Consider the following 25,822-nt stretch of genomic DNA (forward strand, 5'->3'; position numbering starts at 1 on the left):
AGGACAAATAGAAACCATGGGGCCAGTGTTGAGTCTCTGTCCTGCTCCATACCCACACTGCCCAAACACAGCCTTTAACACCAAACCAACCAGGCGTGGTTAGAAATGTCAGGCTTCACAGCACCGTGCGACGGCCGGCCCTGACACTCCTCATCACCGATCCTTCTAGTACCAGGTGACAGATCAGATGATGCATTCATACCATTATAGCTTCCTGGTTCGTACCTCAGAATGTCAACCGTAGAAGGGCAGTGAACTGAGAGGGGAGAGAAAGGGACAGAGAATCAAAGAGAGAGAGAAGTATGAAAATAGAATTGACTGACAAGACAGCAGGAGGGCGTAAATAAGGAAGTCATTTACATTTAGAAAGCCTGTTGTTCCTTGCTACTAGCATCCTCTTAGCCTGGAATCCAAACTGATGTTCATTCTACAATGGTGAAACAAAGTATATCAGTTCAGATTCTAAATGAGCATAATGCATACAGAGCTTTTTCCATCTTGAATCCATCACCATCTGATCCTCCTGCATGGGTCCATCAGGCCAGCGAAGTAGAAGCAAGCTAGGAAAAAACGGTTTCCTTCTGTTAACTCAGTAACACTGAGAATATTGAGGTCATGTGAAAACATTGTCCAGGGACAGAAAGTCACACTAGAAAAAAGAAAGGCACGAGAGACAGAGACAGATACAGAGAGAGGAAATGTATCTAAAGGCAGCAGGGTTGGCTGGGGGGATGTCGTCGAGGGAATTATGCCAATCAGAGTTCCAAAGCACTTAAAAACAGGAAGTCCATTAAGCTCGTTCAATAATGCAGAACATTCAAAGAGACACAATCAAGTGGATTTTTGTACATTCAAAAACAGTTACTCTTCAGAGCTCCTCCACAGGGAGCCTGATGCAGACCCCTTAGCTAACCTGTCCATCTGGTCAACATGTCAGTAAGTAAAACAGTTACTCTTCAGAGCTCTTCCACAGGGAGCCTGATGCAGACCCTTCAGCTAACCTGTCCATCTGGTCAACATGTCAGTAAGTAAAACAGTTACTCTTCAGAGCTCCTCCACAGGGAGCCTGATGCAGACCCCTCAGCTAACCTGTCCATCTGGTCAACATGTCAGTAAGTAAAACAGTTACTCTTCAGAGCTCCTCCACAGGGAGCCTGATGCAGACCCCTCAGCTAACCTGTCCATCTGGTCAACATGTCAGTAAGTAAAACAGTTACTCTTCAGAGCTCCTCCACAGGGAGCCTGATGCAGACCCCTCAGCTAACCTGTCCATCTGGTCAACATGTCAGTAAGTAAAACAGTTACTCTTCAGAGCTCCTCCACAGGGAGCCTGATGCAGACCCCTCAGCTAACCTGTCCATCTGGTCAACATGTCAGTAAGTAAAACAGTTACTCTTCAGAGCTCCTCCACAGGGAGCCTGATGCAGACCCCAGCTAACCTGTCCATCTGGTCATCATGTCAGTAAGTAAAACAGTTACTCTTCAGAGCTCCTCCACAGGGAGCCTGATGCAGACCCCTCAGCTAACCTGTCCATCTGGTCAACATGTCAGTAAGTAAAACAGTTACTCTTCAGAGCTCCTCCACAGGGAGCCTGATGCAGACACCTCAGCTAACCTGTCCATCTGGTCAACATGTCAGTAAGTAAAACAGTTACTCTTCAGAGCTCCTCCACAGGGAGCCTGATGCAGACCCCTCAGCTAACCTGTCCATCTGGTCAACATGTCAGTAAGTAAAACAGTTACTCTTCAGAGCTCCTCCACAGGGAGCCTGATGCAGACCCCTCAGCTAACCTGTCCATCTGGTCATCACGTCAGTAAGTAAAACAGTTAAGTTACTCTTCAGAGCTCCTCCACAGGGAGCCTGATGCAGACCCCTCAGCTAACCTGTCCATCTGGTCAACATGTCAGTAAGTAAAACAGTTACTCTTCAGAGCTCCTCCACAGGGAGCCTGATGCAGACCCCTCAGCTAACCTGTCCATCTGGTCATCATGTCAGTAAGTAAAACAGTTACAGATGATGACATTACATAAAAAAATGACATGTTAAAAACACTTATATTGTGAACATTGAACGTTGAAGAAAACACTAATATTTGTGCATTGCCAGGTTAGTTTGCTAGTGTCTAAATGTACTGCACTGCATTGTTAGAGCAGCATTTGCTACTTAGATCTCCCATTATTCCACATCCTTGAACACAGAGATCATTTGCAGGTTCAGAATGAAACGGTACGGATACATGACACACGCGATGCCACAACACTTTGCATTCCACACACATTTGGCAAAAAATGCAATGTTAAGTACTGCTTGGGGAGTGATAGTCTGTTTTAACAGTGCTTTACCTTTCTGCGCCATCAAAAAGAAATGTCACCTTTCATGTTTCCAGTGGGACTGGATGTAAAGAGGAATGTTGCTACAGAGGATTTGTGCTCTAGTCAACCGTTTTCCACACTACCTTCAGCGGCCAGCCACTGTTCAAGCCCAATTCATAATAGACCGCTAGTCTGCTACCAGAATTGACCTGATCCACACTGAAATGCAGCACATGATTGCTTTCTACCCTCAGCAACCAGTCCGGAGTAGTTTGGGTTTCTATTGATTGAGGTTATGGGGACAGGGTATGGAGACCTGATCCTGAACTAGGTATTAACAACAGAAAGAGTTAAGTACACAGCACAGTGCATAGAGACACCTCAGTTGGATAAGGAACAGGAACAGTTTCTCCAGTAATACAATGTTGACTTGAATTTTCATGGGGGATGTACAGGTGGAGGTTGAGGATGCTATGGTGGAGTAGGCTGGGGTGGTGGGTCCTGGAGCTGAGGGGGCTGGGGTGGTGGGTCCTGGGGCTGAGGGGGCTGGGGTGGTGGGTCCTGGGGCTGAGGGGGTGGGTCCTTGGTTGATAGGTCCTGGGACTGAAGGAACTGGGCACTAGTCTGTTTCTCTGTGTCTGATGCTGCGCTGCCGTCTCTGCAGGGGCACCGACACTGGCATGACTCTCCCTGTCTAATTACGATGACAGGCAGACTCAGGCCTATCTGCTGCAGAGCTGTCCCTAGCAGACAAGACAAATTGCATGTCAAATAATCTTTTTAAAAGTCAATATATCCATACAAATTGTACAGTACAACAACCTCACAGATACGGTCTTGTTGCTAGCATTACAATATCTACAGCTCTGCAACTGCTAATGTTTAGCGACCAAATACATTGAAATGATCAACATGTAGAATACGTGTAAAAACCACACCTAAATTCATATGTCGGTAAATATAACGAAGCAAAAGATGAATCTCCATAAATTACCTGTGTTCCCTCCCATTGGTATTTCTGTGGTGAAATAGAGCTTCTCTAGTGTCGAGCCACTGTGTTGTTGCTGAAATACAACAGAACAAGAGAAGAGAGCATGTTCAGCATATAATTAACAGAATGTCAATGCCTCATGGCTAAACAGAGGAAAAGTTTCATTAAAACAACTGAAGGTCAATTAACAGTTGGACTGGATGAGATCCAGCAGGCCAATGATTGGATAGTCCCTCTCCACATCCTAATAAAAAGGCCAATGATTGGACGACCCTCTCCATATTTTAATTAAAAGACCAAATCATTGGACTGCAGCCATCTCCATATTCTAATTAGCTGGCTTTACTACCCTCCAGGTTAGGAGGTTTCAATAAAGCATCTAGAATAATGACACAAATATCGTATGACAACAAATTATTAATTCATAAAAAAACTGTCCGATAAAAACATGTAAGAATGTTGTATTATTAGACCAACATCTAATAGAAAAATGTATTATCTGCTTATAACTTATAATGGACCTGACTTGTTATAATTATAATAACAACCTATTAGTAAGTTGTTAATGATGACTCACGGATAGCTGTGTCTGCATGTCCTGCTGCCTCGGGTCATTGATACTGTTCAACAGCCACTGGAGGTTCTGAGTGGACAAGGTGATGGGCTGGATGGTACTGTGGGCAGGGACCGTAGGATGAGTAGAGTACTCCAGGGAGAGGGGTGTTAGTGGGGCCTGGAGGGAGGAGCTGGAGGGTGGAGGGTGTGGGCCTGGTTGAGAATAGATGGAGGACATGGCAGCTGGGTGTAGTAGTACGCTCTGGGTGGAGCCTGGTTGGGAATGGAGGGAGGTGGTTGGCTGTGATAGTACGCTCTGGGTGGAGCCTGGTTGGGAATGGAGGGTGGTGGTTGGCTGTGATAGTACGTTCTGGGTGGAGCCTGGTTGGGAATGGAGTGATGAGGCTAGCTGTTGTAGTAGGCTCTGATTGGATGGCTGTTCTGGAATCACCTCATGTTTAGGTGTATCACTGATCATGGGAGAAACAGGAACTGGACAGGGTTCACCAGGGGTGAGGAGAGCGGTGGGCTGGGGTACAGGACGGGGTTCACTCGGGATACACCCAGAGGTGAGGGGTACAGGACGGGGTTCACTAGGGGTAGAGTCAGAGGGTTCAGGACAGGTAGAAATTAAAGGTTGAGATGCTTCTGAAAGCACCACGGTTAGAGATGGGTTCTCCAAACTATACGAGGTCACTGCCACCGATGACACATCTGGATAAGATAGGGGACAGATAAAATGTTTTTAAGGGCTTAACAGGAGACAAGGCATTTAGACCACAAAGCACAGGTGGTGTTCACCACAACATGGTACAGTACTCACCCTGTGTCTGGGTCTTGTCTTGAAACAGCAACTCAAACACCAGGTCCAGGGCATCAGACTGCCACAGGGACAAGACGGCAGCAGAGAAACATTAGTCTAACAAGCTAAACATATACAGCACGTCTTAGTTACCATCTATTACAATTACCATACAGTATGCACAAATTATACATGTATACAATTAGCCCTGGGACATGACTGTAGTCTCTAATAGTGTCTATATAGCCAATAGCAAAGGGATAACTGTATAGTGTATATATACTCACCAGTCAGTTTATTAGGTACACCTATCTAGTATCGGGTTGGACCCCCCTTTCCTCCAGAATGATTTTTTGGGGGGCATTCTACAAGGCGTCAGAAATATTACACAGGAATGTTGGTCCATGCTGACACAATGGCATTACGCAGTTGCTGCAGATTGGACAGTGGTACATTCATGCTGCCAACAGCCCGTTCTCTCATCCCAAAGACGTTCTATTTGGGCGGAGGTGTGTGGACTGAACAGGCCACGCTAGTAAACTGTCATGTCCCAGACAATGTTAATCCACTCCTCAATACTCCAGTGTTGGTGATCACATGCCCTCTAGAGCAACTTCTTCTTGTTTTTAGCTGATAGGAGAAGGATCAACGAGTAGTGCATTCTAAGATGCCGTTATGCACATCACTGTTGTACTGCGCTGTTATTTGCATATTTGTGGCCCGCCTCTTAGCTTGCACGATTCTTGCCATTCTCCGCTCGATCTCTCTCATCAACGAGCTGTTTTCGCCCACAGGACTCATTCTCGGTAAACCCTAGACACTGTCGTGCTTGAAAAGCCCAGGGTGCCAGTCAGTTCTGAGATACTGGATCAGGCGTGTCTGGCACCGACCATCAAAGTCGCTTAGGTCACTTGTTTTGCCCATTCTAATGTTCAATCAAACAGTAACTGAATGCCTTGATGCCTGTCTGCCTGCTTTATATAGCAAGCCACGGCCATGTGACTCATTTTCTGTAGGAGCTATCCTTTTTCGTGAACGGAGTCGTGTACCTAATAAACTGGCCGGAGAGTGTATGTCTTTAAGACATGGATGTTTATTCAGATAGTGTGCGAAATTGAACATTTGGAGAAAAAAAGAGTTACAAAATTACTTACATTACTTTCTCGGAGCTGGGAAGCAGTGGAAATCAGGCTCATATCACTGAGACATGGGGAATGAGGATTCAAATCCTGTGTTTCAAAACATGATTATTGATTAATTATAAGAGATGATTAGAGAGCACCGCATATTGAGAACAGACTTAAAAGACAGAAAATCTATTGATTGCATGGATATTTGACCAGTAAGTCTTGACACATACCGTGCGAGACAGAAACAGATGCAATATGTCATTGTCAAAACATCATTATTAAGTGCCATTTTCAGTCACATGGTGGGAGGACTCACGTCTGAGAGGGAGTGGCTGTGAATTATGTCAGCTGACGGTCCAGGGTCGTGACCTTTGATGTTGTCCCTCGGACTGTTGGAGGAGCTTAGGGAGTTATCACCATCTGTGTCCACCTGAAGGAGGGGTGGCTCACCTAGAAGAAAGAACACACACACACAATGATATTACTTTTATAGGTCTCTCTTATACAGCAGCCAACTCTATTGCTACAACCCATAAGAAATTGAGACATAGTCCTGGCTTGGAGAAAGAAAGGTAATTTGAGTCCACAACTCTTTGCCTTATGGGTGAAGGGGCAGGATAAAGAAATACGCTCAGCAATATCCAAGTCCATGCATAACGACAATGATCATTAATAACAGGAGTTTATGCTGATGTAGCCTTTAGTGCCTTGAGGCATCTGTTTTCTGGGGGGGATGAAAGGTTCAAGCCACTAGTGTTGTTTGAGAAACAGGCACACATACACACACTGAGAAAAGTCCTGGCTACAGACACAAGCAGTTCTGCAGGATACATATGGAAACTCCCACTGGGAAGCAAACCCAAAAAGCAGGCAGATAATGTTTCCTCAGCCTCTGACATCAATGTGACTTGCATTCACAGATCACATGTAATGGATCTAAACCCCATCTGAGACTCATAGCTCCTCAGAGGGAGGAAGAGTTTGTTGGGTTCTCTGGTATCAGAGGAACAGGCTAGAAAGACAAATTACAGTGTTATAGTTAGAATGTGTGTGTGTGAGTAGAACTGGGCCCCAGAGAAACCTGCAGCAGCAGGATTAATAGCTCCACCACAACAACAGCAGCAGTAGTATTATTAGCTCCACAACAACAGCAGTATTAATAGCTCCACCACCACAACAGCAGCAGTAGTAGTATTAGCTCCACAACAACAACAGCAGTATTAATAGCTCCACCACCACAACAGCAGCAGTATTAATAGCTCCACCACAACAACATCAGCAGTAGTATTATTAGCTCCACCACAACAACAGCAGCAGTAGTATTATTAGCTCCACAACAACAACAGCAGTATTAATAGCTCCACCACCACAACAGCAGCAGTAGTATTATTAGCTCCACAACAACAACATCAGTATTAATAGCTCCACCACCACAACAGCAGCAGTATTAATAGCTCCACCATCACAACAGCAGCAGGATTAATAGCTCCACCACAACAACAGCAGCAGTAGTATTATTAGCTCCACAACAACAGCAGTATTAATAGCTCCACCACCACAACAGCAGCAGTATTAATAGCTCCACCACAACAGCAGCATTAATAGCTCCACATCCACAACAACAGCAGTATTAATAGCTCCACCACAACAGCATTAATATCTCTACCACAACAACAGCAGTATTAATAGCTCCACCACAACAGCAGCAGTATATATACAGTGCCTTGCGAAAGTATTCGGCCCCCTTGAACTTTGTGACCTTTTGCCACATTTCAGGCTTCAAACAAAGATATAAAACTGTATTTTTTTTGTGAAGAATCAACAACAAGTGGGACACAATCATGAAGTGGAACAACATTTATTGGATATTTCAAACTTTTTTAACAAATCAAAAACTGAAAAATTGGACGTGCAAAATTATTCAGCCCCCTTAAGTTAATACTTTGTAGCGCCACCTTTTACTGCAATTACAGCTGTAAGTCGCTTGGGGTATGTCTCTATCAGTTTTGAACATCGAGAGACTGAAATTTTTTCCCATTCCTCCTTGCAAAACAGCTCAAGCTCAGTGAGGTTGGATGGAGAGCATTTGTGAACAGCAGTTTTCAGTTCTTTCCACAGATTCTCGATTGGATTCAGGTCTGGACTTTGACTTGGCCATTCTAACACCTGGATATGTTTATTTTTGAACCATTCCATTGTAGATTTTGCTTTATGTTTTGGATCATTGTCTTGTTGGAAGACAAATCTCCGTCCCAGTCTCAGGTCTTTTGCAGACTCCATCAGGTTTTCTTCCAGAATGGTCCTGTATTTGGCTCCATCCATCTTCCCATCAATTTTAACCATCTTTCCTGTCCCTACTGAAGAAAAGCAGGCCCAAACCATGATGCTGCCACCACCATGTTTGACAGTGGGGATGATGTGTTCAGGGTGATGAGCTGTGTTGCTTTTACGCCAAACATAACGTTTTGCATTGTTGCCAAAAAGTTAAATTTTGGTTTCATCTGACCAGAGCACCTTCTTCCATATGTTTGGTGTGTCTCCCAGGTGGCTTGTGGCAAACTTTAAACAACACTTTTTATGGATATCTTTAAGAAATGTCTTTCTTCTTGCCATTCTTCCATAAAGGCCAGATTTGTGCAATATACGACTGATTGTTGTCCTATGGACAGAGTGTCCCACCTCAGCTGAAGATCTCTGCAGTTCATCCAGAGTGATCATGGGCCTCTTGGCTGCATCTCTGATCAGTCTTCTCCTTGTATGAGCTGAAAGTTTAGAGGGACGGCCAGGTCTTGGTAGATTTGCAGTGGTCTGATACTCCTTCCATTTCAATAGTATCGCTTGCACAGTGCTCCTTGGGATGTTTAAAGCTTGGGAAATCTTTTTGTATCCAAATCCAGCTTTAAACTTCTTCACAACAGTATCTCGGACCTGCCTGGTGTGTTCCTTGTTCTTCATGATGCTCTCTGCGCTTTTAACGGACCTCTGAGACTATCACAGTGCAGGTGCATTTATACGGAGACTTGATTACACACAGGTGGATTGTATTTATCATTATTAGTCATTTAGGTCAACATTGGATCATTCAGAGATCCTCACTGAACTTCTGGAGAGTTTGCTGCACTGAAAGTAAAGGGGCTAAATAATTTTGCACACCCAATTTTTCAGTTTTTGATTGTTAAAAAAGTTTGAAATATCCAATAAATGTTGTTCCACTTCATGATTGTGTCCCACTTGTTGTTGATTCTTCACAAAAAAATACAGTTTTATATCTTTATGTTTGAAGCCTGAAATGTGGCAAAAGGTATTAATAGCTCCACCACATCAGCAAAGTTCAAAACAGGGCTCCACAACAACAGCAGTATTAATACTCCACCACAACAGCAACAGGCACTGTAGCTGCACAACAGCAGCAGTATTAATAGCTCCACAACAACAGCAGTATTAATAGCTCCACAACAACAACAGCAGTATTAATAGCTCCACCACAGCAACAGCAGTATTAATAGCTCCACCACAGCAGCAGTATTAATAGCTCCACCACATCAGCAGCAGTGTTAATAGCTCCACAACAACAGCAGTATTAATAGCTCCACAACAACAGCAACAGTATTAATAGCTCCACCACAACAGCAACAGTATTAATAGCTCCACCACAACAACAACAGCATTAATAGTTCCACATCCACAACAACAGCAGCAGTATTAATAGCTCCACCACAACAGCAGCAGTATTAATAGCTTCACCACAACAGCAGCAGTATTAACAGCTTCACCACAACAGCAGCAGTATTAATAGCTCCACCACAACAGCAGCAGCATTAATAGCTTCACCACAACAGCAGCAGTATTAATAGCTGCACAACAACAACAGCAGTATTAATAGCTCCACCACCACAACAACAGTATTAATAGCTCCACAACAACAACACAGTATTAATAGCTCCACCACAACAGCAGCAGTACTAATAACTCCACAACAACAGCAGTATTAATAGCTCCACAACAACAGCAGTATTAATATCTCCACACACAACAGTAGTATTAATAGCTCCACCACAACAACAGTAGTATTAATAGCTCCACCACAACAACAGTAGTATTAATAGCTCCACCACAACAGCAGCAGTGTTAATAGCTCCACAACAGCAGCAGTATTAATAGCTCCACCACCACAACAACAGCAGTATTAATAGCTCCACCACCACCACAACAACAGCAGTATTAATAGCTCCACCCCCACAACAACAGCAGTATTAATAGCTCCACCACCCCACAACAACAGCAGTATTAATAGCTCCACCACAACAGCAGCAGTATTAATATCTCCACCACAACAACAACAGCTCCACCACCACAACAGCAGTATTAATAGCTCCACCACAACCAGCAGTGTTAATAACAACAGCAGCAGTATTAATATCTCCACCACAACAACAGCAGCAGTATTAATATCTCCACCACAACAGCAGCAGTATTAATATCTCCACAACAACAGCAGCAGTATTAATAGCTCCACCACAACAGCAGCAGTATTAATAGCTCCACAACAACAACAGCAATCAGACCTGGGTTCAAAAAGTATTTTGAAATCCTACAAATATATGAGCCTGTCTGGAGTGCTAGATGGACTGGGTTTGGATCTTTGGGAGTGTTTTATGTATGTGTGTTATCTCAGCACTCTGTTGGAGGTGGATAAATAGGCTCATCAGGATTCGCTGACAGGGCGTTGCGAGAATAAATGGGCCAATAAGAAGCTGGGGAGCTGAGCAGTGCTGAGGCCTATCTACTGGGCTGAAATAAACTTGGATGTTTTCAACACACACCTGTCTTGAGAATCTGACTCAGCTAAGGAAGCCATACCCCATTAAGAGCACTCAATAAAACGTAGCGGGGAGGAAAGAATGACGTGCTAGAGCGTATTGTTTTATCTCCACCTCCGGAAAAAAGGGGTTTTCAACTCCCCCTAGTTTCATTTAAAAAAGACAAGGAGTTCGCTGTGTATCACCACGCCACCTTCACCTATTTGTCCCAGGATGTGTGTTTGGAGATGGTCACTAGAGGTGAACGCCTTGTAACAGCCAGGATGGTCACACCTGGTGAGAAAACAACACTAAGTTGAGTTATGTTCATTCATTGAGTACGTTTACATGCACACTAATAATGCAACATTAAACCGATTATTGCAGAGTATTGTCACACCCTGATCTCTTTCACCTGTCTTTGTGCTTGTCTCCAGCCCCCTCCAGGTGTCACCCATCTTCCCCATTATCCTGTGTATTTATACCTGTGTTCTCTGTGTCTGTTGCCAGTTTGTCTTGTTTGTTCAAGTCAACCAGCGTTTTGTGTCTCAGCTCCTGCTTTTTCCAGTCTCTCTTTTCTCGCCCTTTGCCAGTCCTGACTCCGAGCCCGCCTGCCTGACCACTCTGCCTTACCCTGAGCGTGCCTGCCGCCCGATACCGTTGCCCTGGTTTACTGACCCCTGCCTGCATTGACCTGTCTATTGCCTGCCACTGTTGGAATATTAAAGTCTTGTTTATTCTACGTGGTCTGCATCTGGGTCTTACCTTCATATCTGATAGAGCATGACATTAGTCATGTAAACACCTGACTCTGCTCATCTTAAATTGGTCATAATCAAAGTAAGCATATGCCGATGAAAACACCTGGTTTTCTGAGCAATCTTTAGAATTATTAGGAATGTAAACAGCTTAATCGATGTTCCAGTGGTTTATTTGCTATGTGCGATTGACTGGGAAAAAAAGTTAGGAAAAACTGAAAGTATGCATCTTATAAATAGTTTTCACATACAAACTTTTATGTCCGAACTCATCATCTAATAGTCTTCTCAAAAATAACATGGTCACTGTGGTAGAACATTTATTTTGATTGACGATTTTCGGCATTTATCAAAAGTCCCATCGGTAGCCTAATTTCAGATGTGTCCATGTAGGGAAATCGTTTTTCTTGCAATGGATGTAACTTTTCAATCAAACTATTATATTAACCTGACTATCTACAATAATCACATTATTGTGTGCATGTAACCGTGCTCATGTATTCATTTGTGCAAGCATTCATTTGTTCATGAATTAGTTAGTCCTTTCAACCCACTGCATACTTCAGCCATTCATTGTGAGCTCACCTGAAGGGCCTCTCCTTGGAGTGTGTCCGGACGTGTTTCCTCAGGTCACTCAGAGTGGTGAAGTACTTGGTGCATCCGTCCGACTCACAGTTAAACGTGTTCCCTGTGTGCAGTCTCTGGTGTGCTTTCAGCCTGCACATCAACACAAACACAACAGAGAGAAACAAACACGGCTGATGTTTGCAGATCAACACACCAACATACAGTCACTGTGAGTTGTGGCTTGACTTGGGGTCAGCATACCAAAGGCCACTAAGCTGTGTAAATTAACTTTGAGGTCAGGGGGTCAGAGTGCCCAACTCATGACTGATGAAACATCATCACGTGACACGTCATGGCAGGAAGGCTACCCGCTACAATAATTTGGCTGCGATTCCTTCAGTTGACAATTTTAGTGCCAGTGGGCCTGTAAATAATATACGAACTAAATAGATGTGGCGGAGAAAACTGCTAGGTTGTGGCATCTTCCCCACCTAGTCAATGGTAGGGAAAACACTGGTCTAACCCTTACCTGTACAGTGTGTTGTAGGCCTTCTCACAGCCCTGTTGGTCACACTCGAAGGGCTTCTCCTTGGTGTGAACGCGGACGTGGATCTTCAGACTGTAGGAGGTGAGGAAGGCCTTGTCACAGCCCAACTGGTTGCAGACAAAAGTGTATTCTCCTCTGTGTCTCTTCTGGTGGGTCCGCAGGTTCCCTGCTGTGCTGTAGGTACGAGTACAGTCCTTGTATAGACACTGGTAACGCTTCACCTGCAGAACAGACAGGCAGAGAGTTGTGGTCGTAAACTATGTCAACAAGATGGAAAACCACCATATGCATAAACATAAGTTTAACATGTATGAAGTGTTTTTAGTACCGGTATGTAACACTTCACAAACATTACTATACATCAAGTCTGGAAATGAATCAGCTGTATTGGTTTCTGTGAGAAGATTGAAGTGCACATTTATGAATGAGATCTAATTACCTTCACAGAAAGAGAACCAAGAGGCTGTAAAGCATGAGAATTATCATCTCATCTTTACATCTTCAGAGACCTTGACTATAATGACTGTGGTTCTGGATGGGAGAGAGACTGATGATGATGAGGGAAAACAGAAGCTTCACAGCTAGCTCCCGGGCTGGCCCAATTTCCCCACCCCAAACCAATCTCCTCTCCTGTCTCTTCCTCTCACTCACTGACTTCATCATAACAGTTGGCTTGTCACCTTCACACAATATGGTTCTGCTGCTGCTAACCTAGCATGGTTTATTTTCTCTGTGATGATGATGTGAATGAATGACCTCAGGGACGTCTTACTCCCTTCCACATGTTATACACTCTTAGAACGGAGCTATATAGAAAGTAAAATGGTGCTTTGGCTGTCCCCATAGGAGAACCCTTTGAATAGACCTTTTTGGTTCCAGGTAGAACCCTTTTGGGATCCATCAACGACCCTTTCCACAAAAGGGTTTACCTGGAACCAAAAAGTATTCTCATATGGGGACAGCCGAAGAACCCTTTTTCATACCCTTTTTTCTAAGAGTGTATATGTGATATGCTGAAAAGGGTCGGTCTCAGTTATTCACAGACTGAGAATACACATCATATGATCATCACGTGTAAGCCTGACCAACCCCATGTCATGTTTGCCAGAAGGGTTGAGGCCTACACTCTCGACTCAGTGTAATTTCAAAGAAGACTACAAAATGGCTCTCTGCCCATCTATAACCTTGTAACATCCTTCAGGACATCATGACCGGGACGTTAGAAAATATACAGTACATTATGAAAGTATTCAGATCCTTCCCCTTTTCCACTTTGTTACATTACAGCCTTATTCTAAAATGGATTAAATAAATACAAATCGATATCAATCTACACAAAATATCTCATATTGACAAAGCAAAAAAAGTTTATAAAATGTTGCTAATTTATTTCAAAATTAGAAATAACTTATTTACATAAGTATTCAGACCCTTTGCTATGAGAATCTAAATTGAGCTCAGGTGCATTCTGTTTCCATTGATCATCCTTGAGATGTTTCTAAAACTTGATTTTAGTTCACCTGTGGTAAATTCAATTGATTGGACATTTGGAAAGGCACAAACTTGTCTATATAAGGTCCCATAGTTGACAGTGCATGTTAGAGCAAAAGGCAAGCAATGAGGTTGAAGGAATTGTCCGTAGAACTCCGAGGCAGGATTGTGTCGAAGCACAGATCTGGGGAGGGTACCAAAACACTTCTGCAGCATTGAAGGTCCCCAAGAACATGGTGGCCTCCATCATTCTTAAATGGAAGAAGTTTGGTACCGCCAAGTATTTTCCTAGAGCTGGCCGCCCGGCTAAGTTGAACAATCGGGGGAGAAGGGCCTTGGTCACTCTGACAGAGCTCCAGAGTTCCTCTGTGGAGATGGGAGAACCTTCCAGAAGGACAACCATCTATGCAGCACTCCACCAATCAGGCCTTTATGGTAGAGTGGACAGACAGAAGCCACTCCTCAGTAAAAGGCACATGACAGCCCGCTTGGAGTTTGCCAAAAGGCACCTAAGACTCTCAGACCATGAGAAACAAGATTCTCTGGTCTGATGAAACCAAGATTGAACTCTTTGGCCTGAATGCCAAGCGACACATCTGGAGGAAACCTGGCACCATCCCTACGGTGATCATGGTAGTGGCAGCATCATTCTGTGGGGATGTTTTTCACCGGCAAGGACTAAGAGACTATGAAAACCTGCTCCAGAGCAGCCAAGCTTGTAGCATCATACGCAAGAACACTCAATACTGTAATCTCTGCCAAAGGTGCTTCAACAAAGTACTGAGTAAAGGGTCTGAATACTTACGTAAATGTAATTTCCGTTATTTATTTTTTTATACATTTGCTAAAATTGATTTAAAAAACAGTATTTGCTCTGTCATTATGGGATATTGTGTAGATTAAGGGTGGATAAAAAAAGAGAGAAAAAAGAATAATGCTGTAACGTAACAACATTCGGAAAAAGTCAAAGGGTCTGAATACTTTGCAAATGCCCTGTATATGAATGAGCAATGATTACATTTACATTACATTTAAGTCATTTAGCAGACGCTCTTATCCAGAGCGACTTACAAATTGGTGCATTCACCTTATGACATCCGATGATGCCTCTCCTCCTCACAACCAGAATACCAGGAGTGAGTTTTCCTGACAACATATCCAAATAAATACAGAACATGCTCAGATATCAAAACAGGCTTATGTGACCGACTGGGGTTGAACCAGGGGTTAGCCCACTGGGGTTGAACCAGGGGTTAGCCCACTGGGGTTGAACCAGGGGTTAGCCCACTGGGGTTGAACCAGGGGTTAGCCCACTGGGGTTGAACCAGGGGTTAGCCCACTGGGGTTGAACCAGGGGTTAGCCCACTGGGGTTGAACCAGGGGTTAGCCCACTGGGGTTGAACCAGGGGTTAGCCCACTGGGGTTGAACCAGGGTTGAACCTGGGGTTGGGGTTAGCCCACTGGGGTTGAACCAGGGGTTAGCCCACTGGGGTTGAACCAGGGGTTAGCCCACTGGGGTTGAACCAGGGGTTAGCCCACTGGGGTTGAACCAGGGGTTAGCCCACTGGGGTTGAACCAGGGGTTAGCCCACTGGGCCAAAACCCAGGCATTAGCTCAATTAGCTAACACAAGTCTTCAGGTCCTTGGATATCAAGGCTTACCTCGCTGTGGTGGGTATCTGGGCACTCAGAGTGCAGTGTGATGGTGGCCCCCTGGATGTGCCGTGGCATGGGTGTGGAACCAGGGTTGATGGTGAACTGGATCTGGTCCTGGGAGATGGTGTGGTGGATGTACCCCTGTGACATGGCCTGCCAGTGGTCTTCCAGACCTCCACGGCCCTCCGTCTCACATCCCTCATGTAGGTACATCATCATGTCCTCTTCCTCCTCTTTATTGTCAGTTCTAGAACCCACTGGGTCTTGTTCAATCATCACAGTGGTTCTGTCATACACTGTGTCCAGACTGTGCACACCAGAGTCCAGTGTAGAGGGCAGCAGTAGCTTGTCCCATTGGTCCCAGTCGACAGTAACCATCTTCCTGGAGACATTGTCCTCTTCAACCTGCTGATTTGTCTTGTCCGCCTCTTCTTCCTCGACAAAGAGCACGGTCTCATTCATCCTCATAAATGGTAACAAAGGTGACACACTCACTGGGTAGCAATTGAAATGAGAAGTAGAGGGTTAGAAAATGTATCAAGTAAGAGTAGGCTTTCACGACAGCAGCTACAAATGCATTTAATTTTGTTGAGATTAACGGACTATTGGTTAAACGGTTTGAAACGACAGTAACCTAATAAAGTCAACTACAATCTCGGCATTCCTCAGCGAGTTTAGGCTATCATCAAAACTATTTTACTTGTTGCTACTAAGAAGCACCCATTCAGCAGGACGCAGCACAGAAAAGTTGCCACGTTTCAATAACAATCCCTAGCTACTCACAGTTTTGAAAGTTCACCACGTAAATGCAGTCAACAATAACTACAAGGTCGTTTGTCTTTATAACATGTCTTCCGCTTTGTTAATTCTGTTTCAAAATCGATTCCTCCGTCGTTACAGTGTTGCTACATCGTAGTCACCCTAGCAGCCTATTTAACCAGCTTCCTCTTTCCGCCCAGACTCAACCGTGAACAGTCTCCCTCCCTCCCTCAGTGAAGTAAACGACCGGTAACTGACCAAATAAAGGAAACACCAACATGGGCCACCACGAGCCAGAGCAATTTCAATGCACGGTGGCATGAGGTTGAGACCTGATGACTGAGACGGTCATGGCGTATGGTTTACATCGGTTTCATGCTCATCAACCATTCAGTGACTACTCGTGCCCTGTGGATGTGGGCATTGTCATCCTATGGCCGGTGGCATAGCCATTGTAGCCAAAATAATGGCCTGCCCAGTAATTTATACATGACCCAAAGTAAGATGGGATGTTAATTGATGAATTAACTCAGCAATCGCACCTGCTTTCAACATACTTTGTATCCCTTATTTACTCAACCGTTTCTATTGTTTTGGCAGATACATGTATACGCTATAGCTCCTGGATATAACTGTGCTATAGCGCCATCTTGTGAAGATGAATTATTGCTGAACACACTGCACACCATCGGAAATACGTTTTTTTTTGTGAACCCGACAGTGATACAATCTTGATGAGAATCCGAGAAATATAATGATCAACATGGTTGAGGCGTAACATAGTTGAGGTATGAGTCTAATTGTCTGAGTTGAAATCATTTTGAACAGTAATTGGTCCATAGTGGGTTCATTCTAGGCCTATGTATCCCCAGGCAGTAACACCCACAGAAGAACAGCCCACTCAAACCCATGACTGGATCCGCTAGAGGTTGGGATGTGGTATTTAAGAACAACATAAAGCTGGAAAACAGTTTTATTTTCACAAGAGCTTGCATTCACAGATGAAGAAAACATGAAAGAACTAATGACGCCCAAGCAGTGGATATGACAAAACTGAAATATGAATTTACCCAATTTGTAAGTCGCTCTGGATAAGAGCGTCTGCTAAATGACTTAAATGTAAATGTAGTCGATCCATACTAAACCCTCTGCATTCTAAAGTGAGTCTAATATCACAGGAAGGTTAGTAGATTAGCGCGTGTTGAGTAGATTGTCCAGTAGAGAGGTTACACTCAGAGCCAGGAGGGAGAGACTCCCCAGGCCACAGCAGGCAGAGTTGACAGGCATGTTGAGAGAACCATCCAGTCTGAGACAGGAGACAGCCCCAGCCACACAACACTCATTGTGGCATTGGTACGAGCTGAAGGGACCACACTTAGTGCTCTGTCTGCAGTCTCTGGCGCATCCAGCACTCCACACTGCCACGTATGTATTCCAGGTGACCTGGCTTGAGGCTTTCTTGAGCTGTGGGATGGTGTATAAGTTCAATATCATCATTGTGATCATAACCATCAGGACTGGAAGAATCATCATAATTAACAAAAACAACACTTCTTCATCCATGAATAGTTTAGATCCAGATGAACTGACATGTTGATAACCAAGCCAAATGAGTTGACATTGCATCGTAAAGACATTTGTTAGAAGGAATGGGTCTCTTCTTACCTCACAGAAGTCCATACCCTCCTCACACAACTCCTCCATGACCTTCACATGTTTGTAGCACGTTATGCCGATACAGCTAAATATTTTACAAGACCTCATCTGTGAAGGAAAGCAAATTATAATGTATGTTGAAAAGTTGACATTTCTGCCAAATTGCCAGCATTTTGCATTCATTTGCAAGAAATATGTAGTACCTTCTTTCTGGTTAATGCAGCATTTACAGTCATGTCTCCCATTGTGGATCTTGCTGTAGCTGTAGGGGTAGGCTCTGTGGTGATATTATAGTTCTCAGTTTGGGTCATATCGGAGGCAATGGAGCCTTGGTCATCAAAGTCCTTGCCCCCATCTTGAATATGGTTTCCATTGGTCTGAGATGTTGGTATGACATCACTATACTTCACCATCTCATTATTGAAAGAATGGGTGACGTTAATATCATCTTCTGTGTCGTTTCTCTCAGTCTTGAGTGTAGAGATGTTTGTGATGTAATCTTGAGCTATGGTGTATTCTCCCCCAGTCTGGGATGTAGGGAAGACTTCTTTGTTGCGGTCTGTATTGTAGTAGTCTCTTCCTGGAGGGACAGTGGTGGTGTGAATGGTTTGGCTGTTTTCAGTCTTTGACCTGGTTGTGCATATAGGATACAGTTTGCTGATGGTTGTGGTGGGTTGGGTGGTTTGAGCTTCAGTCATCTTGGGGTCATTTGTGGAAGTTGGGAGTTGGTCTCCCACAGTTTTCTTAATGGTTAGATTCAAAAGCACTAAATGATAATGAATTAATAATCAAATGAGTTATAATCAAAGCTTATTAAATCTCTCAGCTATTAAAACAATCAGGGATAATCAGATTATACAAATCAGAGATGTTGTAATCTTACCAAGAACAAATACAACAGATCTCCTTTGAGGACCGGAAAGACCAAGGACTCCTGCATTGAAATGGAATAATAAAAATGCTAATCAAGGTCAGCTCTGTCATTTTTGTATAAAAACAACTGATATTTACTGGACTACTGATATTGATTAGGTAAGGTGATGAGGATACCTCTGCAGTCCTGTTTCAAAAACATCCTTAGCTTACTTCCCCCAGCAGCAGATGTGTGGATAATTAACCTGCAAAAGTGTAGCCTGAGTCCCCGTACAAACATAGCCCGTACAAACATGTGCATTAATTAATGAAGGTTTTAGATTCTCAGTCATGTGATGGCGTGGGCATTGTTATGTTGATGAGAGTAATATTCCATCAATTTAAACACGTTATAAATCCATGTAGTTAGTGTTGACCCTGGGGTCCAGGAGTACTCGTAGAACACACCGTGGTAGCTTCATGATCCCCTCAGGATACACTTAGCCAAGACCAGGAGCCAGAACTTCCATCTCAATGCATCACCTAAGGAAATGCTTATCTCCTCTCTCAATTACTTTTAATGGGTGCAGCCTGGAGACTGGTAATGTGGTCATGTGAATTAGTGGTAAACAATTAAACGCTATCATACCCATATCCCTGTTTATATATGACCAGTTATGATGACTGTTGGATGGTGTATATTATAACAGACCAAATCCAACATTATTTTAGCAATATTCAGACATTTCTTCCCTCAAGTGTACTCATATTGGCAAACTGATACTGTAAGTCAATTTGCATGTCATAGCAAGCAAGTCATGCTACATGAAATAACAATATTTAAATCATTAACAGCTCACTCAAATACAGCACAAGTGTCTTGTATAATTCCAAAAAAACTGCTGAGCTGAGAAAGCATCTTCAACATTTTATGAAATGTATGAATTAGTAAATAAAAGGTGAATTTTCCTTACCAGGCAAACAGAGGAATCGGTGAGCAAGTGTGAAGATATCTGCAGACTCCCCTCTAGTACACTCCCTTTAAAGGGACTGTCCATCACCTGACAATGGGAGGGTTCATTGGTAATGGACAGTGGTTCAGGTGACTCCTTAAACAACTTAAGACATTACAATTGCTTTCTAATAGAACTAACTAACTCAGAAACAACAATGGTGACAAATATTACCCATTTATTATTAGAATCGATGGCTGTTCCATTTCAAAATGGTTGTCAAAGGAAGGAATTAATAAAAACAACATCACAACTTCTAAATGAAAAATGTAAATGAAAAGGTCAAGGGTCAAAGGCCAGAAAAAACACACAAAAAAATAAACAAATTGGGCATCACGTTGCGCTTCAAGGTTTCCAAGTCTTTGTCGGTCTCCTCTCTACAGCAGACCCTGTCTCTTCAGGTCCTCGTAGGTCTTCTTGTTGACCACGTTTCCACTGGAGTCCTCGTACTCCTCCTCTGTATCTGGTTGCCAGCGCTCTGATGCCTTCTGTGACTTCAGCTTTGACCATACTGGGTTAAAAATACACTATTATTATCCAGAACGTGGACTGAATGATCAGTCATTTTTCATCATTTATTTAACCAGGAAAGACCCTTGCGGTCAGAAATCTTCTTGTGAGGGCAATCTGGATGTACAACTATTTATTGGTCTGGTAACACTATTTTCTATAACATGACTATTCTATTCAACCCAAATAACAATACTCATTATTTTCACTTGTCATCTGCCTCAGCCTCTATCAGGGCTGTAACAGAACTACTTACGAGAGACAGCGTCCTCGATCTGGGTGACGTTGGCAAAGTGAGCCGTGTTGGGGATTCCCAGGCAGCGCATTCCATGGGCGTGACGCCACTCCTGAGGGGAGGAGACAACAGGTAACAACATATTATCTAGCAGTAATATTAACCAACCATGGTCAACATGCTCTTATCAGCTGAGAACAGAATTAGTCCATTTCTAAAATCGAATCCTCTACAGTTTCACTTATGCACACATACAAACAAAAGGAGGGCATTGACATAACACTGTAATAACCTAATATGACACTGTAATAACAATACGCAAATAATTATATGAATAATGTTGAACAGAAATCTGAACGTACTGCAAAGTGCCTCTGGAAGGCCTTGGGTCCTCTGTACGTGTAGTTTCCACAGATCTCACAATTATAATTGATGTTCAGGCCATGGAGTTTGTACAGCCAGTATGGAATGGGCTAGAACAATTAAAAACAAGGTTAGTGTGGTAGCATGCAACCACTGTACAATGAAGTCTGAATAAATAAGACCATTATTAATAAAACAATAATTTGTATTTCATTAGTATTGCAGCGCTTTAACACAGCTAGTACACAGGTCTGATGTCAGGGCCAGAATCCAAACCTTTCCATCCCAGCCGAGAGGCAGGTTCTTGGGGTTGTAGATTATCTCGTTGTCCTCATCTTCACTCTCACTCTCACTGAGCTGCTCCTCCTCTTCCTCCTCTCTCTCCTCTCCTGTCCTGGCCTGCTTCCTCTGCACATTCTCATGGGTCAGCTGCCTCTGCTCCTACAGGGCCACAGACAATCAGATGGAAGTGTTAACAGGTGTTTGTGTGGTTATTGTGAGTAAAACACACCTATTGTATGGCCGGGACTAACCGTTATATAAAGGCCCTCAGAACTAAAGACATTCATTAAATACGACTAAAAACATAGGTGCTGGGCTAATAAAGAACACTAGTATAGAACAAGAAGGCCTGCACATGGTTAAAGCTCCCAATTCACCACTTTATTGACAAAATTTCGATCAGAAACTAATCTTGGTCAGGTGACAGGATGGAAACATTATCAATAAAGCAGTGAATTGGGAGCTTTAACCGTGTGCAGGCCTTGTTCTATAAAGGAGTCATCCTTGGCATCTTTTACTTACCCCCAGGATTTCCACATACTCATAAACCTGAGACTCCAGGAAGGCGACTTCTTTGTTACGCTCTGTGTCTCTGCAGAGAGATTGGAATGGTCAATAACACGGCTAGAACATGCTATCAGGTGCAGAAAAACATAAAACATGCAAATGTTTAACTGACAATCACATACTTCTTGGGTCCCTTGGACTTGGGGTTCTTGGCGAACAAGGAGGGATCCAGAGATTCTAGGGATTTTCCTTTGGTGCTAAACAGCCTCTGGGCTCTCTCTTCCAGGGTTCTGTGAGGTCACATACACATTAGCCATATACACCCATTTAGCAACCTTACATCAGTCACCCAGTCCGATATTAGTCATCAGTACACCGTCGATCTATACTCCTAGTCTACTGCTGGAATTTGATGTTATTACAATATTCCAGTTACTGTTATAATATTCTAATTACAACTGTTATTCCAGTATTCCAAGTTTAAAGTAAAGTTTAAGTTTAAGACCTCCTCCCAGCCACAGAAGAGCATGCTTATTGCTTACCCTCCACATTTCAGGCCCAGGGCCATAAGGGCAGACTTCAACCTGTCCAGACCCAGGGAAGCCAACTCCTCCCAAGAGGAGAAAGCAGAAAGGTCTAGATGAGCTCCGGCGTGGGTCAGAGCACTGCTCGTCTCTTTCTATAACAGAGGAAGAGAATAAAAAATGTGAAACTCCCATATAGACCATCACTATAGTAGTCTTCTTCCCCATCTTGGACACTCACTGGCCAGCCAGGGAAGGTCCCCATCTCCCACTTCTTCTCAAACTCTCCCAGGATCTTGCCGTAGAGATCATTCTGGTCCAGCAGAGGTTTGACTCTCTCTGTGTAGTCTTGAAGGTACTCCAGTAGCATCTCTAAGTACCTGTATAACATCGAACACAGGTGTGAAACAACCTGATGGAAAAACATGCGGAGGAGAACTACAAACAAATTAATATAAGGTACTACAATTCTATAGGAATGCATTTACAGTACAATCACAAAGAAAAGGTCTGTACAATAGAGCAAATAGTTAAATATGCTTACTTTTTGTATTCAGCATTCTTTCTGTCCTTGGAGACATCAAACAGCTGGTCAAATGAGGAAAGGTAGCTGATGTACTCCAGTTTCTGAAACAGAGGGCAGAAGGTTAGGCTTTAGTATAGTTTGACATTAGACTAGGATGAGGAGTATTTAGGGTGGCGAGTGGACATCTTACCTCTGCCCCTTTCAGGTTGATGAACTTCCGATAGCAGTCATGAAGATCAAGGTAGCGTCCGTACGCCTCCTCATCACTGAACTCCACCATGTCTGGGGAAAGACCACATAAATCATTACATTAACACCTACACAGTGTTAGACAATGACTCCACCACCATACTGTAGAAAACTCACTCTGTGTTTCTTCAGTTGGGTTCTCTCTAGCCTTGACCAGCTCGTCAAACTCCACAGACATGGGCACACAGATCTGAAACAGCAACATACAGACTTAGCCAGAGCAGCAGAAATGCTAAACCCTGATGAAGGTTGGTTGACCTAAACTTCAGTTCAAGATTTGGTTTCAGACATTTATTGTGGAACATGCAATAACACAAATTACCCCCCCCCCCCCTTTGCGCACCTGGACTGTAGAATGACATGTAGAATCCTGAGACATATTGAATGATACAATAGTTATCTAAAGGGGCAATGTGCGATTGGTGTATCTATGTGTGGACTTTCAAATTAATTACATAAACCCATTGATTGATTCAGGAAGAATAACTTATAAATGTTGCATGTGCTTAGTTCCAACTGTCATACCCCACCAGAATTCAAAATATAAGTTTGTTTTACTCTATTTTTTTATAAACAACATATTTGTAAACAAACACTAGTGTATAGCCTCAACACATCTCAAACTATACTGTGATATCATGGATGGTCAGACCTAGCTCTGTCTATGAATTTGAGTGGTTACATTTCTCCTGCCCCATTCCTCAGCATTTTACCAAAACAGTGGCGGGGTAAAGTGTAATTGTTTTAACTTCAGATTGCCCCTTTAAAAACGTATCTCTGTGTCTGGAACTACTTAGGGTTTTTGAGAAGATATACACCGAGTGAACAAAACATTAAAAACACCTACCCCCCTACAAAGTGTACAAAACATGAACCCCCCCCAAGGTGTCAAAAGCGTTCCACAGGGATGCTGGCGCATGTTAATGCCGATGCTTCCCACAGTTGTGTCAAGTTGGCTGGTGGACCATTCTTGATACAAACGGGAAACTGTTATATGTGAAAAACCCAGCAGCGATACAGTTTTGATACAAACCAGTGCACCCTGCACCTACTACCATACCCTGTTCAATGGCACTTAATTCTTTTGTTTTGTCCGTTCACCCTCTGAGTGGCACACATACACAAGCCATGTCTCAATGCTTAAAAATCCTTCTTTAACCTGTCTCCTCCCCTTCATCTACACAGACTGAAGGGGATTTAAAAAGTGACATCAGTGTATGTCATGGAAAGAGCCGGTGTTCTTAATGTTTTGTACCCTCTGTGTACTTCTGGGATGATTTATTCAGTGTACAGCTAGGCCTGACAGGAAGGAGCTGATAAAAAGATGACCTCATTAGGATGCTTCCTGTGGAACTCCTTGATCTGTTTTAGTCTGTTGTAGAACTCTGCAAACTCATTTGGTCCTGAGATGGCGTTCAGTTCATCCTTCCTCATACTGTGGATAGAGAAAGCAAAAATACTACACCTCTGATTTTACTCCGCATAACAAGGCTGATCATGCATGAGCGCTTGAAACACAAACACATTACATACACACTTACCCATCTTTGTCTTCATATGCTTCCCTGACAGTTGAGCTCACGTCCATGTATCTCTGAAAGGACGGCGTAGCTAGTTATCAAAACAATACTGTCACATCATGCATGTCCTTGACAAGTAGGCTATTAACCACAAGACAAGTGAATATGAAAATACAGGTCCAACTTGTTATTTACTGTTGTGATGTTTCAATATCACATAGAATACTCACATCCAACATTGCTCTAGTTCGATGGTCTGAGTTTATTTGTTCGCGTAACTGTTTGAGAAGAAAAATCCATAAATATTAACTAAGGTTAGATGGCAAAGCCAGAAACTGGACCAGTTAAACGCTAGCTAACAAACTAGCCGTATATCTAATTCAGCTAACGTTAACTGAATACAATAGCGGTCAGAAATGTAGCTGGTTAGGTAGCCACAAATAAACAAAATCATAACACACAAGCTACTATTCGCAAAAATAACGTTAGCTTATCTGATTTTGTTTAATGCTTTAATCAATGAACGTCTTCATGAACATTAAATAGCATTCGCGTTGATGCAACACATACCGTGGTTTTCTTATGCATCATTTCCTTAGTTTTGGCATCCAACAGCCTTTCCTTCTCCTCATGGTAGCGACGTTGTTGTTCTAAAATCGTCTCCATTGTTATTTTCTGAACAAAAAATTACAGAAATAAGGACTTGAACAATGAATGCCGTGAAACTTCGGTTACGTTTATATTCAATGGCGCATGTTGGGACTGAGAGGAACTAGTTCCACAGCAGGGTTGCCAGGTCAAGCTAGAATTTCTATCCCAATTCTTCTTCGATGAGGTTTAACAGCGGTTGGCATCCAATAAATGTTGCATTACCGCCATCTACTACACTGGAGTACAACTCCATAATACTTTGCTTGAATAAATAACAAAATAGATTTGTAAAAATACCCTCCAATCTAACACTACACTAACAAAAAAATAACATCACCCTACTCAACTATTTAAATATATTAATAGTAATATAATTAATAGTCCTACGTCAGGCCAACAACCTGAAAGGATGGGACACCACCACTTTTCACACCCTGTAACTCTTCTGATATCAAGTCTCACACACCCAAATATTAGAGATTGACCAATTAATCGGAATGGGCGATTAATTAGGGCCGATTTAAAGTTTACATAACAATCGGTGTTCGGCATTTTTGGACACTGATT

The 25,822-nt window shown here is 43.1% G+C and overlaps 3 protein-coding genes across 6 annotated transcripts; all 3 read right to left on the minus strand.

Moving 5' to 3' along the window:
• Positions 1-1,836: 1,836 nt before the first annotated feature.
• LOC124012389 (metal regulatory transcription factor 1-like) lies at positions 1,837-16,806 on the minus strand. 2 transcript variants are annotated; one of them, XM_046325961.1, is made up of 11 exons: positions 16,626-16,806; positions 15,615-16,102; positions 12,445-12,683; positions 11,934-12,065; positions 10,811-10,884; positions 6,108-6,241; positions 5,816-5,890; positions 4,683-4,740; positions 3,882-4,573; positions 3,308-3,377; positions 1,837-3,056 (listed from the first exon to the last, which is right to left on the minus strand). In XM_046325961.1, exons 1-11 carry the CDS (start codon positions 16,645-16,647, stop codon positions 2,785-2,787), a joined length of 2,256 nt encoding a protein of 751 aa, XP_046181917.1. In that variant the 5' UTR covers positions 16,648-16,806; the 3' UTR covers positions 1,837-2,784. The 2 variants fall into 2 exon arrangements, with proteins under 2 accessions (XP_046181917.1, XP_046181919.1); XM_046325963.1 differs by lacking the exon at positions 16,626-16,806 and adding an exon at positions 16,392-16,593.
• Positions 16,807-17,371: 565 nt separating this feature from the next.
• Positions 17,372-19,936, minus strand: LOC124013394. 3 transcript variants are annotated; one of them, XM_046327705.1, is made up of 5 exons: positions 19,074-19,936; positions 18,907-18,957; positions 18,227-18,789; positions 18,033-18,131; positions 17,372-17,831 (listed from the first exon to the last, which is right to left on the minus strand). In XM_046327705.1, the coding sequence occupies exons 1-5, from the start codon at positions 19,195-19,197 to the stop codon at positions 17,559-17,561; spliced, it is 1,110 nt and encodes a 369-aa protein (XP_046183661.1). In that variant the 5' UTR covers positions 19,198-19,936; the 3' UTR covers positions 17,372-17,558. The 3 variants fall into 3 exon arrangements, with proteins under 3 accessions (XP_046183661.1, XP_046183663.1, XP_046183662.1); XM_046327707.1 differs by having other exon boundaries at positions 18,227-18,603; positions 18,907-19,936; XM_046327706.1 differs by having other exon boundaries at positions 18,907-19,936.
• Positions 19,937-20,046: 110 nt separating this feature from the next.
• LOC124012698 (splicing factor 3A subunit 3) lies at positions 20,047-25,397 on the minus strand. Its single transcript, XM_046326578.1, has 15 exons — positions 25,175-25,397; positions 24,835-24,882; positions 24,626-24,678; positions 24,414-24,519; positions 23,202-23,274; positions 23,026-23,117; positions 22,854-22,936; positions 22,551-22,689; positions 22,328-22,464; positions 21,968-22,075; positions 21,801-21,870; positions 21,273-21,437; positions 20,996-21,106; positions 20,655-20,745; positions 20,047-20,399 (listed from the first exon to the last, which is right to left on the minus strand). Exons 1-15 carry the CDS (start codon positions 25,268-25,270, stop codon positions 20,266-20,268), a joined length of 1,506 nt encoding a protein of 501 aa, XP_046182534.1. The 5' UTR covers positions 25,271-25,397; the 3' UTR covers positions 20,047-20,265.
• Between the last annotated feature and the right edge of the window lie 425 nt (positions 25,398-25,822).

The sequence above is a fragment of the Oncorhynchus gorbuscha genome, linkage group LG24, assembly GCF_021184085.1.
Source record: "Oncorhynchus gorbuscha isolate QuinsamMale2020 ecotype Even-year linkage group LG24, OgorEven_v1.0, whole genome shotgun sequence".
Taxonomy (NCBI): domain Eukaryota; kingdom Metazoa; phylum Chordata; class Actinopteri; order Salmoniformes; family Salmonidae; genus Oncorhynchus; species Oncorhynchus gorbuscha.